We start from the raw sequence: 15,606 nt of genomic DNA on the forward strand, positions 1-15,606 counted from the left end.
GAATATGATAAATAGAATGATAAGAGAGTGGAATAAAAAATAAAATTATTATTAAGTGATAAAATAAAATAAATTATAAAAAATTTTGGTTAATTATGACTAAAAATTTTTTGTTACTAAACTTTTTCCTTATAGAAATCTGACACATATCCATAAAGATTTTGTGTGATTCTATTTCTTTAGCGACTATTTTGTCACACTTTATTTCTTTTGAACATAATAAAAATATTATTATTATTATTATTATTATCAATATTTTCATTAAATTTTAAAAACAGAAAATATTAAGATTAAAAACATGAAATAATAACAAAAATATCAATGGGATCCTAATTAAATTCTGCCTACACCATACCTAAGAGATATAATAATGTTGATGGACTACGATTCTTAAAGATGAAAACGAGAAAACAAGATTACATGTATCAGAAAGACTAGTGTAATGTTTACCCGAAAGACAAAATAAAAAATCAATTTGTATTAGCCTATTCTAGAGATGGTAAAATTTCTTGAGATGCGGGGATCCTTACGAGATTGTCCCAAATGGGGATCTAATTATGGAGAATTTTTTCTGCAGGAATGGGAATGGGGGACAAAATTCTTTCGAAGCAGGCACGGGACCCGAGCGGGGATCTCCGCCCTATCCTCGCTATTCCCCGAAATTTATTAATTCCTTAAATTATCCTTAATAGTTTATTTCTCATATATGTTTTTTAGTCATTTCACACACACATATATATAGAAACTCAAAACTCCTAATATTTATTTGTACAACCCTTCTTCAATTCAGAGATCCCTAAAGCTGTCCATACTCCATCCAACCTCTCTGCAGCCACCCTCTCGTCACCCTTCTCACCGCATCGTCACACCTCACCGTGCCATCACCCTTATCGTGTCGTAATTTCTATTTGCGGCGTTCCTTTTCGTAACTCTGCCGTCGTATCCATTCTTCTCTCTGTTGCCGCGTCTCCCACCTCTGCTTTTTTCTTTGGCTCGTTGTTGCGTCTCCCCATTACATTATTTTAAAAGAAGTCACAATCGTGTCATTTAGACTTTTTGTATAAAATCTTACAGTTTTTGCATAAGATAGATACTTACAGCTCTATTCATATGGAAATTAATAATTAGTTAGAAATATTATGTAAATGGGGAATAAGGTTCCCGCGGAGAATGGAGCCCGTAGAGAATGGGAATGGAGAGCAATATTTCCCCACGATGGAAAATGGGGCGAGGATGAAGAGCAAATCTGAGGGCAGGAATGGAAAGCAGGGAGGCATCCCCCGCCCCCGCCCTGCCCCATTCAACATTAATTTACTCAAAAGAAAATTGACTCGCAAAGTCAAATTAATTAACACTAAATGATGCATACTAATAGGCTTTTTCTTAAAAAAAAAAAAAAAATCCCTTTTCATTTTAGAAACATCAAGATTGAGTGTAAATAAAGTTAAGACACATCCATGGTTGAATAGATGTATGTGATCGTATGAATTTAAAATGTAACATGTGAATTACGTGTATAGTGTCAATACTTAATACTATATTATATATCTCCACCTATATATATATATATAATATATATATATATGTAAAATACTTTTCCACCACTTTTTTTAAGTTGGCTATTTCTTTGGAAGCTTGGAGTTAGTTATAGCTCCACCATAATTATATTATTCTCATCTCCATCTTCGGTTCTTTCACTCCAATGGCATCAGCAACTTCAATCTCATACACACTCATCGGTTTCCACAAAACTCACAAAGAATCTAACCCTAAATCAACAATAACCCAATACACAAAAACAAAACCCATCACTCTATCCATGACTTTCCAAGAAGCCAAAAAAACCGTTATGTCACCAACAGCCACAACCACCGCCGCAACCACAACCACAAGGCAACAAACTTTGGAACAAGAACAAGAAGCAATGCAACACATATATAGAAAAAAGCCCAAACACCCAAAAGAACACCACAGCAAGCGGAGACTCCGTCACGTGTGGCGTGAGATCCAAGGCGAGAGCGATTGGGCCGGGCTTTTGGATCCAATTGACCCAATTCTCCGCTTGGAACTCATACGCTACGGCGAGATGGCCCAGGCCTGCTACGACGCCTTTGACTTTGACCCGTTTTCCAAGTACTGCGGGAGTTGTAGGTTCACGCGCCGTAATTTCTTTTCATCCCTTGGGATGCCTCACCCGCGCCATGGTTACACGGTGACGCGGTATCTTTACGCCACCGCGAACATAAATCTGCCGAATTTTTTCCGGCAGTCGCGGTGGCCAAAGATGTGGAGCAAGAATGCGAATTGGGCGGGATACGTGGCGGTTTCGGACGATGAGATGAGTAAGAGGATAGGGCGGAGGGATGTGGCGGTGGCGTGGCGGGGGACGGTGACGCACTTGGAGTGGGTGGCGGATCTCATGGATTTTCTTAAGCCTTTCTCTTCTAATAGCATACCTTGCCTTGATCCATCTGTTAAGGTTTGCTTTGACTTTTGACCTTTGACTTTTGTGTAAACACATACAATAACTAATTAACAATTTGAGAGTTGAGACTAAAAGTTGCTAATCCTTACTAATATTTAGATTATAGTAGTAATAATAAATAAAAAATATTATCTGTAAGTAAAAAATTAATCAACAAATTAATTATTATATATTTATATATATTGTATTACATATTTTTAATATATATTTTATATTTTAATATATATTTTATATGATTAATTAATTTTTTATGTATATATAATATAATAATAATAAATTTATGAAAAATTTTGATATATATATGGATTACAAAAAAACTACGTGCACTTTCAAGAATTTGTTGGTACTCCAAAACTATATGAGAAATATATATTTATGTATTAAGAAAATTTATTAATTAGTATACTACCCAATTTTATCAGAAAGGCGTTAATAAAATTAGGTAACCAATATCTTTTTTTTTTTTGCTAATAAGTTATAATTTAAATGGTATAATAATATAGTCTTTCTATACTCATCTAAGAAGTCGCAAATTCGAGTCTTCCTATTTTGGGTAAAAAAAAAATATCATTTTCAGCTAATATTTTAATAAATTAGCCAATTTTATAACAAAATTCTAAATAAAACAAATATTTAAAATTATTGAAAAACAAGATCTAAAATTTATTAACAGAAAAAACATCCAAATTTACTAAAAAATCATCTAAAATTTAATTAAAAATCTAAAATTATTGAAAAAACATTCAAAATATAAAAAAACGAAATATCTAAAATTATAGAAAAAGAATATCTGAAATCTCTAAAATTTAATCATACGAAATTCAAAAGTATTGTTTAGGGTATATTTACTTTTTGATGTACATTCTTAAAAAAACTTGAAACCTTTTAAATAAAAACATCTGAAACTTAGGTATAAAAAATATTCAAAATGATGTCTTCATTTTTAATAATTTAATTTCATTTACTTTTAATTATACATTGTCAAAAAAATCTGAACCCTGTAAAATTTAAACATCTAAAATTCAAGAATAAGAAACATATGAAACAATGCTTTTTTTGAATAGTTTGTTTTATTTATTTTTTATTGTACTTTTTAAAAAAAATATTTGAAACATCTAAAATGTAAACATCCGAATTCCAGGTACAAGAAATATCTGAAATTCAGATTTTGAATTTTTATGGTTAGGTTTTGAATGTTTTTTTATAATAATTTTAATTTTTTAAAATTTTGAATTTTTGATAATAATTTTAGATATCTCTTTTTGTTTGATTTTAGTTTTTTATTAAATTTTGGATGTTTTATTTTATTTGATTCTAATTTGTTTTTTACTTATTTTGCAGCTTAATTAATAATTGGTTATTATCGACTGATACCTTAGTTGATTACTTAGTATGATTTATTATTAAATTCTTATCATCTCTTAGTTTCAAAATGTATACGGTAAATATGAGCAACAATTCACAAATTTATGCTTATGTATGTATTTGATAATGGGTAAAATTATTCTTTAATTATTAAACTACAGAAAAAATAATTTTAAATTTGTTAATAACAAAAATATTTTTAAAATATTTTAAAATACAATAAAAATATCCAACTATATTAAATATATATTTCCAAAAAAATTTAGAGAATGAATATTTTTGCGATTAATTTTTTTAAGTGCCAAAAGTATTTCTAAAAATAAAAAAATCTCGAGATCAAATTATTTTTGTCTGATTAATTAATTGTATGTAAGTTTTAAATGATTATTAAATTGTTCTCATGAAATTTTAAATTAAATACATAAGTAATTTGTTAAATATAAAAGTTTGTTTGTCATAAATAAAGAATTATACTTTAATTTTTATTATTTTTATTATATTTTAAAATATTTTAGTCGTTAATAAATTTGAAAGAGACTTTTGTTAATAATTTAATAATTCGAAGTTTTTTTTTGTATAATTGATACCAAATTAGATGAAGAATTGTTATTGTTAAAATATGTTCACCATTTCAGTTTTTTTTATTCTCTAATTTTTTCTAATAATCTCACTCTTCACAATATTTTTCCGACCTATTATTACAGGTTGAATCAGGATTCTTAGACCTCTACAATGAAAAAGATGAGAATTGTGGTTACTGTAAATACTCAGCAAGAGAACAAATTCTTACAGAGATAAAAAGGCTCTTAGAAATGTACCCTAATGAGGAACTCAGCATCACCATAACTGGTCACAGTTTGGGTGCTGCCTTGGCCATTCTGAGTGCTTATGACATCGTCGAGACCGGCTTGAATGTCGTGGCCGACAGCCGTGTTGTGCCGGTCTCGGTGTTCTCGTTTTCCGGTCCCAGAGTCGGGAATGTGAGGTTTAAGGAGAGGCTAGAAAACTTAGGGCTAAAGGTACGTCCCAATAGAAATTAAACACCATTATATTCTTAACTTTTTTTTTATTGAAATTTAAAAAGTTTAATTATTTTATTCGTCTTTATGATTTTATAAAATTTTTAATTAGATTTTTATATATATATTTTTTTAATTGAGTCTTTATACTATTTTTAATTTTGTAATTAAATCATTTTTAATATAAAAATATTAAAATTAACTGAATATTTATCTGCAAATTGAAGGTTTTTGCAATTAAGAATTGAATTAAATATTTGACTACATATTTTTTAAGAAAAATATTCCATTAATTTTAACGTTTTTGATATGAAAATGACCTAATTAAAAAATTAAAAATAGTGTAAACACTCAATTAAAAAAAAATATAGAGACTTAATTATAAATTTAATAAATTATAAGAACCAATAAAATAATTAAACTAATTTAAAATCATATTCTTAACTTTTCTAATTTCTTTGCTGTTAGGTTCAAGCTCTTTTTTTCTTGAAAAATAGGTTAGTTTTATGTAAAAAATTACGTCTAGTTAAAATTTATGCTTTATATAATTATATCCCTTTATATATATATATCCCAAAAATTGAAACTAACTATTAGGTAAAAATAGTAAATATTTTATACATCTAACAAACCTCTGCTATAAAAAAATTTTTGTTTAAAGATTTGAAGTGTGAATAATATGTCCATTCTATTTTGCACTGAAAATTGATTTTATTTAAGAATAAATAAGAATAATTTATTGGCATAAAAATCATAAAATATTTTATATTATAAACTATTTCTTTTAAATATTTAAATTGTTGGGTAAAACTATACGATTTTAATTATATTTAAGAACTTAGATGATTTGGAGTGTGAATAATAGAGGTAACAATTAAAACGGGCTCTTATTTTAATCTAAGAAAAAATGTTATGCGCATTCAGAATTTATTATTTTTTATTATCATTTAATTATTAATTTAATTTTTTTAGTCTAACAATTAAATAAAATATTTTATTTTATATTTTTAAATATTGATGACTAACTAATAATCAAGAATAATAAATTCTGATAGATCTCTAGTATTTCTCCAGTAATCTAATGATCAAAATAGTCACTCAAATTTAAAAAGTTTAATTATTCTATTACTCCTTATAATTTTACTGAATTTTCAATTAAATTTTTATATTTTTTTATTGAATTCCTATACCATATCATATTTTATAATTAATTCAGTAACAAAAATATTGAAATTAACATAATATTCCGTTAAACAAAATAAATATACCTAACACTTGACTAAATATTTTATATAGTTTAATTAAATATTTTGTTAATTTCAATAATTTTGTCATAATACATAAGAACTTAGTTACAAAATCTGATATGATATAGCGATCTAATTAAAAACAATATAAGAACCTAATTAAAAATTTAATAAAATTATAGGGATCTAGAGTAATTAATCAAATTTAAAAATTTCAGCCACACCAGAAGTTTAGAGTCCATGTTAGATTTGCGATATTAGAGTTATTCGCAGAAGTACTAATTTGATTTACAATAAAAAAAAATTGAAAAATCGTTTCGATCGGATTTAAAACAGAAGAATTGTTTTTGATCATCGAATTAAAACTAAGAGATCATGCATTTTGATTGTTTCCTTGTGATATATGTCCATTCTATTTTGTAGTAAAACTTAATTTTTATTTAAAAATAAAAGATAGTAATTGACTTTTATCCATAGTTAACAGAATCGGACCAGATTGGTCGGTTCGATCGGAAAACCAGTGAACCGGACTTAGTACTGGTCCGGTTTGATATTTAGACTGTACAAGGTATAGAATTGGAACAAACTGGTCAAATCCAGAGTGAACTGGTGAGAACCGGTCAAATTCGGTAAGACCGATCTGACCGAACCGTTTGAAAGGCAAATTATCCAAAATATATGATGTGGGGTTCGAACCCCTATCTGCTGGAAGATCAAAACCTCTCCTTGCCGCTGAGCTGTGTTGATTTTCATTAATATATATGCAAATTATAATATATATAGATATTTTTCATCAAATAGTTTACTTTTATTTATTTTATTTTAATTTTAGTTATAAACTCACTCATTCTTAAATTAATTATATTTTTATTTAACAATAATTATAAACTCACTTATTTTTTCTTTTCATAATTATATAATATATTAATATTATTTTTAATGAATACATATAGCAATTTTTTATTTTACTTATATTCAATTAATTTTAATTTTAAAGTCACTCATTTTTAAATCAATTATATTTTATTTAACTATAAATTTTATTAATATATATATATATATATATATTAAAAAGATAAAAAAATTATTAACCATAATTTATTTTTTCTTTTTATGATTATATGATATCTATTAATATTATTTTTTCAATAAATAATTGTAGCATATAATAATAGGTAAAGACTCACATGCAGTTATCTTCATATGAAGTTAATAATTGAAAATCGTTAGATGATATTTAGTTAAACTTGTCAAATTATCTAACTGTTTTTAAATATCAACTTCACATGAAAATTAACTGTATGTAAGTTTTTATTTATAATAATATAATAATACAATAAATATAAATTAATTAATAAAGTATTAAAATTTAAAAATAATTATTATTTTTATATAAAAAAATAAAAGTACTTATAATAAAGAAAAAATAATTAAATTTTATATAATTACTTAATTATACCGGGTTAACCGGTTCGACCAGTGACCCACCGGTTGAACCAATAACCCAATAACTCAGTAACCTCACCGGTTCGATTACTGGTTCGGTTTTGACAACTATGCTTTTATCTATTCATTTAGCCTTAAGATTTGTATCATATTCTAAATTTTATTTTCTAAAAAAAGTTAAAATTGTTGGTGAAAAATACAGTAATTTTATATTTAACATCCACACAATAAGATGAATATGACAAAATCATCTATATATTGGTTTGTTTTATTAGGTATTGAGGGTGCTCAACGTTCATGATATGGTGCCGAAGTCGCCGGGATTGGTGTTCAACGAGCATCTGCCGGCGGCGGTGATGAAGTTGGCGGAGGGGTTGCCATGGAGTTACTCACATGTTGGGGTAGAGCTGGCTTTGGATCATAAGAACTCGCCATTCTTGAACCCAAATGGTGATGCTATTTGTGCACATAACTTGGAGGCTCTCTTGCATTTGATTGATGGGTTAGTCTTATTTTATATCCATTTTTTCTAAACCTAATCTATATGGGATCATGTGAGTCATGTTTCAATTAATAGAATAACAATATTATATGGTTAATAAATATTATTATTTTTAATTGATAAAAATATGTATTTATATTTACAAAAATTTTGTACATAAAAAATATATAATTTATATTTATATTTGTTAAAATTTATTTATATAAATTAATATAATTTATATTTATATTTTTTAAAATTTATATAAATAAATTAATAAAATTTATTTATTAAAAATAATTTAAATTTGCAATGATCAAATAATAATTAAAATATTAAAAATTGCTAATCCTTAAAAATTTTTCTTAATAAAATTTGGAAATAAAAGGACAAAATTTTCATTTTACAAGTCCACATGCAAATTAGGTGGGTTTGTCATATTGCTGAAAAGGAAAAAAAGACAGAGTGTACAACTTAGAATAACTCATCATCATATCATATTCTTAAAATATTTGAACCTTATAAGTTAATTAGGCAACATAATTTTTTAAGAAGACCTCATAATAATGTTCCTACGGCTATTGATTAATCATATAAGCTTCTTTGTCTCTATTAGATGAGATAAGGATAGAACTATAATGGCATGAAACTCATGAGTTGGGTTACCTATAATATAATGCTAGTTAGTTTCATATACACAAAAACATTTGAATAATCAATTTTAGGATAAAAAGGTATATATGTATATATATATATATATAGTCACTATCTCTTTCATATTTGAATGCTTATAATTTAATGATGATGATGGCAATGCACAATTAAAATGGCTGTCTAACCAATAAGAGAGCTTGATAGTTGATACTATACCAAAAAGGAAGAGAGAGAGAGGATTGTTAAAAGGATAAAACAAAGTGAATTTTCTCTTCTTGACAAGTACTCTTTAATTTATTATGATGATATCTAGTAACATTATTTTTTTAAGATAGTTGGTATATATACTCGACACAAAATTGGAGAAAAGAGTTTTTGATTTAAAAATCATTCTCTTCCGCACTACCATACAAAAATAATCACATATTATAAATTATAGAAAATAACACTAGATGCAGCGTAAAATCCAATAACCAAGACACGCACCAAATAAACCTCAGACAAAAGCTTTAGAAATTAAATTGTGTTGATGATATTGATGACCTATACATGTTTATTAATTTTTGGAAAAGTATAGATAGATAATAATATTACTGAATAATGTTAATAATAGAGTTAAAAAAGTAAAAAAATTTTAAATTTAATTAGTAACATGAATAATTAATATCTAATAATAACTAAATTTAGAATCTGTTATTCATGTTGTTCAAGAAAATTATTGGTTATCTAATATAATTCTTAATTTTTTTATAGCAGCTCCTTCTTTTTTACATTTAATGTCATTTTGAATAAATTATTACATGTCATTGAAAAATTAATATATCACCTAATATTTATTTTGAAACGATATATTTAAAATAAATTGACTATAAATATATTAATTTTTTAATGTGCTAATTTAGTCAGAGTTCAGAATACTAGATAGTTTGAAACGAAAAGAAAAATATTTCCTTCACTCATGAAGTGATGGGTTGATTTTAATTAATATTTTGCTTGGTTAAATAAATTAAACCTAGTTAAATTGTAGTTTGATGATGATAATGATGTAGGTACCATGGAAAGGGTGAAAGATTTGTGCTAGCAACTGGTAGGGACCCTGCTTTGGTGAACAAGGCATGTGATTTCTTGAAAGACCATTACTTGGTTCCACCAAATTGGAGGCAAAATGAGAATAAAGGCATGGTCTTGAGCCATGATGGTAGATGGGTTCAGCCTGAAAGACCCAAACTTGATGATCACCCTGAAGATATGCATCACCACCTCAAGCAATTAGGTCTAGCTACTTCATATGATATTTGAATTAAACTAAATTAAATTAAGTTAAATATATGTACATGTCACGTGTTATGTATGTATGTTTAGTTAATGAACACATTGAGTAGCCTATTAGATGGGTCCTAAGTAAATAATGTGCATATATATAAAATTTGAAGATGCGATGAAATTCAAGGACACATGTGATTGATTAATTTTACTGATTAGTTGTCCTTGTGAATTATATATAAGAGTAAATTATCGTTTTTGTCCCCAACGTTTGGGGTAAATTCTATTTGTATCCCTAATGTTTAAATCGTCTTATTTATATTCCTAACGTTTGTAAAAGTGATTCAATGTTATCCTGCCGTCAATTACACATCATGAGCGCTTTAGTTTGAGTTTTAAAAATCTCTTCTTGAAGTTAGAATACAAATGTCTGGGATAGAATCGATGATCTACTCCGAAAAATAGCTCATCAAATATTAAAACTAATTCCTACAATATTTACATAATTCACTTTTCTAGAGACATAATTGAATCTAAACACAAATAGTGGGTATAATATTAAAATCGAACACATTAAAGTGAGACCTAATTGAGAATGAATACATCCAAGTGAGAATAATTGAAAAATATAATTTAATTTGTTAATATAATTGATAGTAGGATAACATTGAATCACTTTTATAAACGTTAAGGATACAAATAGGACGATTTAAACGTTAGGGACACAAATAGGACTTACCCCAAACGTTGGGGACAAAAACGATACTTTACTCTTATATATAAAGTGATTTAACTTTTATATCCTCGAGTAAATGGTCATTTTTTACTATGAAAAATTCAGGCGCTGACAAAATTGATTACATAAAAACTAAATGAACTTTATATCTATAAAAGAGAGTTTATATTCGACAAAAATATCCCATCGTTAAGTTTTTATTGACTCCATTTAAAGAACACGTTAAATTTTAAAATTAACCTTATCACCAATCTTCTTCAACCTTCAACCCTCCTGCTATGCCTCTTTCTTCATTTCCTCCTAGAACAACAGCGTCAAGCTCTAGACCCTCGGCCGCCCCTTCTTCCTTCGCACCTTTAAGGAACACTTCTACTACGTTTACTCTGCCGTATGGAACCCCTGCCACGCCGATGTCTTCGCGTCTGCCTCCGACGACTGCACCCTTTACGTGTGGGATATTCGTGAACCTTCATCCACCATGGTGTTCTCTCCTCAGGAATTTAAGGTGCTAACTTGTGATTGGAACAAATACGACGACTATATAATTGCGACGACTTCAGTGAATAAGAGCATCAAAGTTTGGGATGTAAAGAGTTTTAGGGTTTAATGAATGAGCACTGGTATGCGATGAGGAACATGAGATTTTCACTGCACATGCGAAATTTAATAGTGTCTTGCTCTTATGATATGATGGTTTGTGTTTGAAATTTTATGGTGGAGGATGCACTTGTGAGTCGGTATGATCATCACATAGAATTCGTCACTAGCGTTGATATGATTCTTATTATATATACTCGATGGAATAGATACTCTCATCAAATTTGTGCATGATTGCAGAACCCTAAAAAAATTTGCACGCACGGATGATTATTTGATTATATGTGGTTTTTATAAGTAAGTATATACTAAAATTAGTTATTAATGTAAAATATATTAGAATATAAAATATATATTAAAAATAAATTAGTATATATATAAAAATTAATTTTGATACTTAATTTTAATGTATAAATTATCAAATATTTTAGTTCAATGTTATACTTCGGATAAACCCATATCCAACTGTTTAGTCGATTTTTAGTAAATTGATGGTGGTTTAATTTTAATGGTTTGGGAGCGAAACCTACTTCTCTTTTGCAGGTTCCAGTTCTATAAGTGCATCAAAAGTTCTCGAATTAGATGAGTATTAAAACAGAAAATAATTTCGAAAAATGCCAAAAAGATAAAAGAAGTGTAAAAGAAAAGATTCGAAAAGTAAATTGACTGGAATCAAAATTATTTGCATTAAATTTAAACAAAGCAGTAAAATGCCTTCGATTAAATCAAAGGACTTTTGACATAGAAATTAAAGTACTGAAATGTAAATTGGGTAAAGAAAGTAAACATTGCTTGAAAGATAAATTGGACAAGAAAAGTAAAGTTTTATAGAAAATATAAATGGAAATTTAAAGACAATGGAAGGAACCCTATAGAAATTAAACTCGAATGCAGACTCAGGAATTTGCTGGGAATGTGAGTGTGCTTGAGTGAATTTTTGGAGAAAAGTTCCAACCCTTATTTTCTAAAATTTGCTAATATTTATAATCTATTTCTATAACCGACCATTAATTGCCTGGTACTGCCTTCCATGCGTACTTCCAAGTAACCGTTTCCACTTTTTTGTTGATAAGCGTTACCCATAAATTCCTCACTTGGAAACAGCCTTCAACTTCTCTACTTAGTGTAACCGTCCGATTCTTTATTCGATTTTCCAAGATGTATAGATTGAATCCGTGTAAAATAACTTCTAATAAATACCCGCATGTGCGTCATTTTAACCTTTGCTCCCATCCTAACATCTCTTCAATATTTCGAATTGGCTTATCTTAGTCAAAAATATTTTCGACTAACACCAACAAACCACACATCAATTACTAGGTCAAAATCAGATAGCGTCGCACTAAAAGAAAAATCGGTACACAGCTCGGACGAGATGCCAAGAATCTCGAACCAAGTAACGGGCACACCTTTTAAATTTAAATAGCGCTACACGGACGACCTAGGGGCATCATCTAAACACACACAAAATATAGCTAAGAAAATCGTTGAGATAGTTGATTCTTGATCACGGACTGTCTTAAGTATCGGAGTCTTTTTTACAGGTTTTCTATATTGTTCGGGTGAGAAAGGAACTTGCAGTGTAACATATTAAAAAAGGATATCATCAATGTTTTTTCAGCTACTACCGACCTATACCTCGGAGTAAAGTCTCATACCGGAACAAATAATATTTTTATTTTATAAATAATTTTTTTTATAGGTCAATATCTTACTTGGATCTTATTTTTTAAATAAATAATGAGACAATATTACACATAATACATTTTTATAACATAGGAAGATATCTATTTCATTTTTTTAATTTGTAGCTTTAATAATCAAAACGCAAAAGGTGATCCGATCCAGATTGTACTCGGTCTCATATAATAGTTAGGCAACAACATATTTAATAATAGTTAGGCAAGAACATTATTGACATAGAAGAAAAAATAGTAGAAAAAAGTAGCAAGAGCTACGTGTTGGTGATCTCAAAGCACAAAAAATCTCTCTTGGAGATATTATTTCATTTGAAAGTGTAAAATATTGCACCATCCCAGCTGTCTTCACAAATAAAAGGATCATATGATATATGCACACATGATTTTTTGGGTGTTGAGATCTTAAGTTCATACCATATATGAATCTTCATATATGATTATTTTTGCATATTCTCTTTTTCTACTACATAAACAATGCCAAGAGAAATTTATAATTTCTTTTAATGAATGTTCAGAGAATTTAAACGGATCTTTTGCAAGGTTATTCCATGCAGAAACTTATAATTAATGAAAATAAATCGAAGGCAAAGTTGACAACGTTAGATCTTCATTTTTGTTTCTAGTTAGATGACAGACTACAACATATTAAAAAAAGACCAAATATTTTTAGTAATCAAGTTTATCTAAGTCATGTTATATATATATATATATATATATATATATATATATCCGTAAACCGTAAGTGTTTGTTTTGGGAATAAAATATCATAAATTTATCCATATTACACATTTACATACACAACATTTTAAGGTTGTGTCTAAGTCTGAGAATAATATACAAAATAAAATACTAAGAACAAGATATAAAATGAAAAAATATAAAAATTAATATTTTTATATTTTATTTAATTATAAATTAAATAAAAATAAATAAATTATAAAAATTAAAAGTTATTTTCATTTTTTCATACAAAAATTTAAAAAGAAAAATATCATGATACAAGAATATAATTATAAAAAATTAATTCATAAAAATAATTAACAAAATAAAAATAAATTATATCTCTAATCAATATCTATGTCTTTATTAAAAATAATATAAAATATACTAATCAGTGTCTCAAAAACAATGTTTATACATGTCTCATTTATCAGCCTTAATTCTTATCAGTACTTAGTCTCAACTGGTTTTAAAGGTGATTAGGCAAATAAATTATCATTGTTCCAAGACCTTGACCGCTCCTTTTTCTATTTTGACATTTTATTTATTTATTTATTTTAGTCAAGACTCTAATATACACATACTTTTTTTTTATTTGCTTAAAAAAAAAGTTTCTGAACTTTTAATTTGCGGACATTTAATTCTCTCAAGACTGAAAAATACAAAACAATCCCTGACCTCTTAAAACGCCGTACAGATTGGTCCTTCTGTTCAATCTGCTTCGCAACACGTTACGAATTCAGATTACCTGGCTCTTATGTGGCGTAACAATGGGTACGTGTCTCCATAATGCTGTGAACGGGGCTGATATGGTCCACTAGAAAAAGTTATGGGATATTGTGGTCCTTGTGCACTAAGACGACGTTATTTCGGAAAACGTTGTGCAATGGTTCTTATGAGATATGCCAATGATGCCCAGATCAGTCACAGACAATTACAGGAAGCCCTAGCACTTACTTTTTTCCTAAAAAAAATACAACGTTTCGTCTCCGTGTTGTCGTCGTTGCTATTCCATGAAGCAGTTCCATTGAAGCTTTATGGTGCCACCTGCGACCGCCGTGGAGAGTGGTAAGTACATTGTTGTTCAAATTTGTTCTGCTCTTATGCCATTTATTTGTTATCAATGTCGTAGGATGAGACTTATAGGGACTATAAGTGAGTGTAGTAGCTGCGCTGATTAGTTGTGGGGATAGTCATTTGTCGGGTATTGTTTAGTGAGGCCAATTGGTCGTCCAAAGGTCTATAATAGGCAGAAAGACCCAACAGAAACGGTTATTGAAGGTGAAAAATTCAAGAGGAGTTTCTATGTGACCTGCAGCAAGTGTGGTCAAACAGGACACAACTATAATACTTGCAAGAGTGCGCCATCGAACCCAAATTGAAAACCTAAGACCAGGAAACCAAAGAAGAAGACCAATAATAACCTTTCACTTGTGGTTCTACCATTGTCAAAATCAACCCCTCAGGCAAAGGTACTTGATTGGACGCAGGATCTTCATGCCCCCTCCCCCCCCCCCCCCCCGATAAAAAGTTGCAAGATTTAGTTGTCCATTTTAAAAGTATTAAAGGACCTACTTGTATCTTTTAAATTTGCTTGATGACTTTAATGTCTTTCTTCATTCATGACATAAACATAACATGGTGTTTCAGGGTGAAGAGCAAAATTCAGCTGAGACAACCAACCAAAATCATTCTACAGCTAGCACAATTTCAGATGTGGTCCAACAACAAGCTGCTCCAGAAGCTTCATCTATTCCTGTTTCTGCAGTCCCTGCAAGGCAAGGCCAAGTTCCATTTAAACCTCCAGCCAGAGTTCCAGCAAGGCCATCCAACAAAACCTTGAGACCAAAATAACCAATTAGAAGGAAGGATGTTAGCAAACAATATGTTCA

The 15,606-nt window shown here is 28.6% G+C and overlaps 1 protein-coding gene and 1 pseudogene across 1 annotated transcript; both read left to right on the top strand.

Annotated features, from left to right (window-relative positions):
• The first annotated feature begins 1,646 nt into the window (after positions 1-1,646).
• LOC112726966 (phospholipase A1-Igamma1, chloroplastic-like) lies at positions 1,647-10,241 on the top strand. The gene is made up of 4 exons (XM_025776548.3): positions 1,647-2,479; positions 4,555-4,869; positions 7,838-8,064; positions 9,747-10,241. The coding sequence occupies exons 1-4, from the start codon at positions 1,703-1,705 to the stop codon at positions 9,994-9,996; spliced, it is 1,569 nt and encodes a 522-aa protein (XP_025632333.1). The 5' UTR covers positions 1,647-1,702; the 3' UTR covers positions 9,997-10,241.
• A 756-nt stretch (positions 10,242-10,997) lies between these two features.
• On the top strand, positions 10,998-11,527 carry LOC112729739 (peroxisomal targeting signal 2 receptor-like; annotated as a pseudogene).
• The last annotated feature ends 4,079 nt before the right edge of the window (positions 11,528-15,606 follow it).

This window comes from Arachis hypogaea, chromosome 12 (genome assembly GCF_003086295.3).
Source record: "Arachis hypogaea cultivar Tifrunner chromosome 12, arahy.Tifrunner.gnm2.J5K5, whole genome shotgun sequence".
In the NCBI taxonomy this organism is placed as follows: domain Eukaryota; kingdom Viridiplantae; phylum Streptophyta; class Magnoliopsida; order Fabales; family Fabaceae; genus Arachis; species Arachis hypogaea.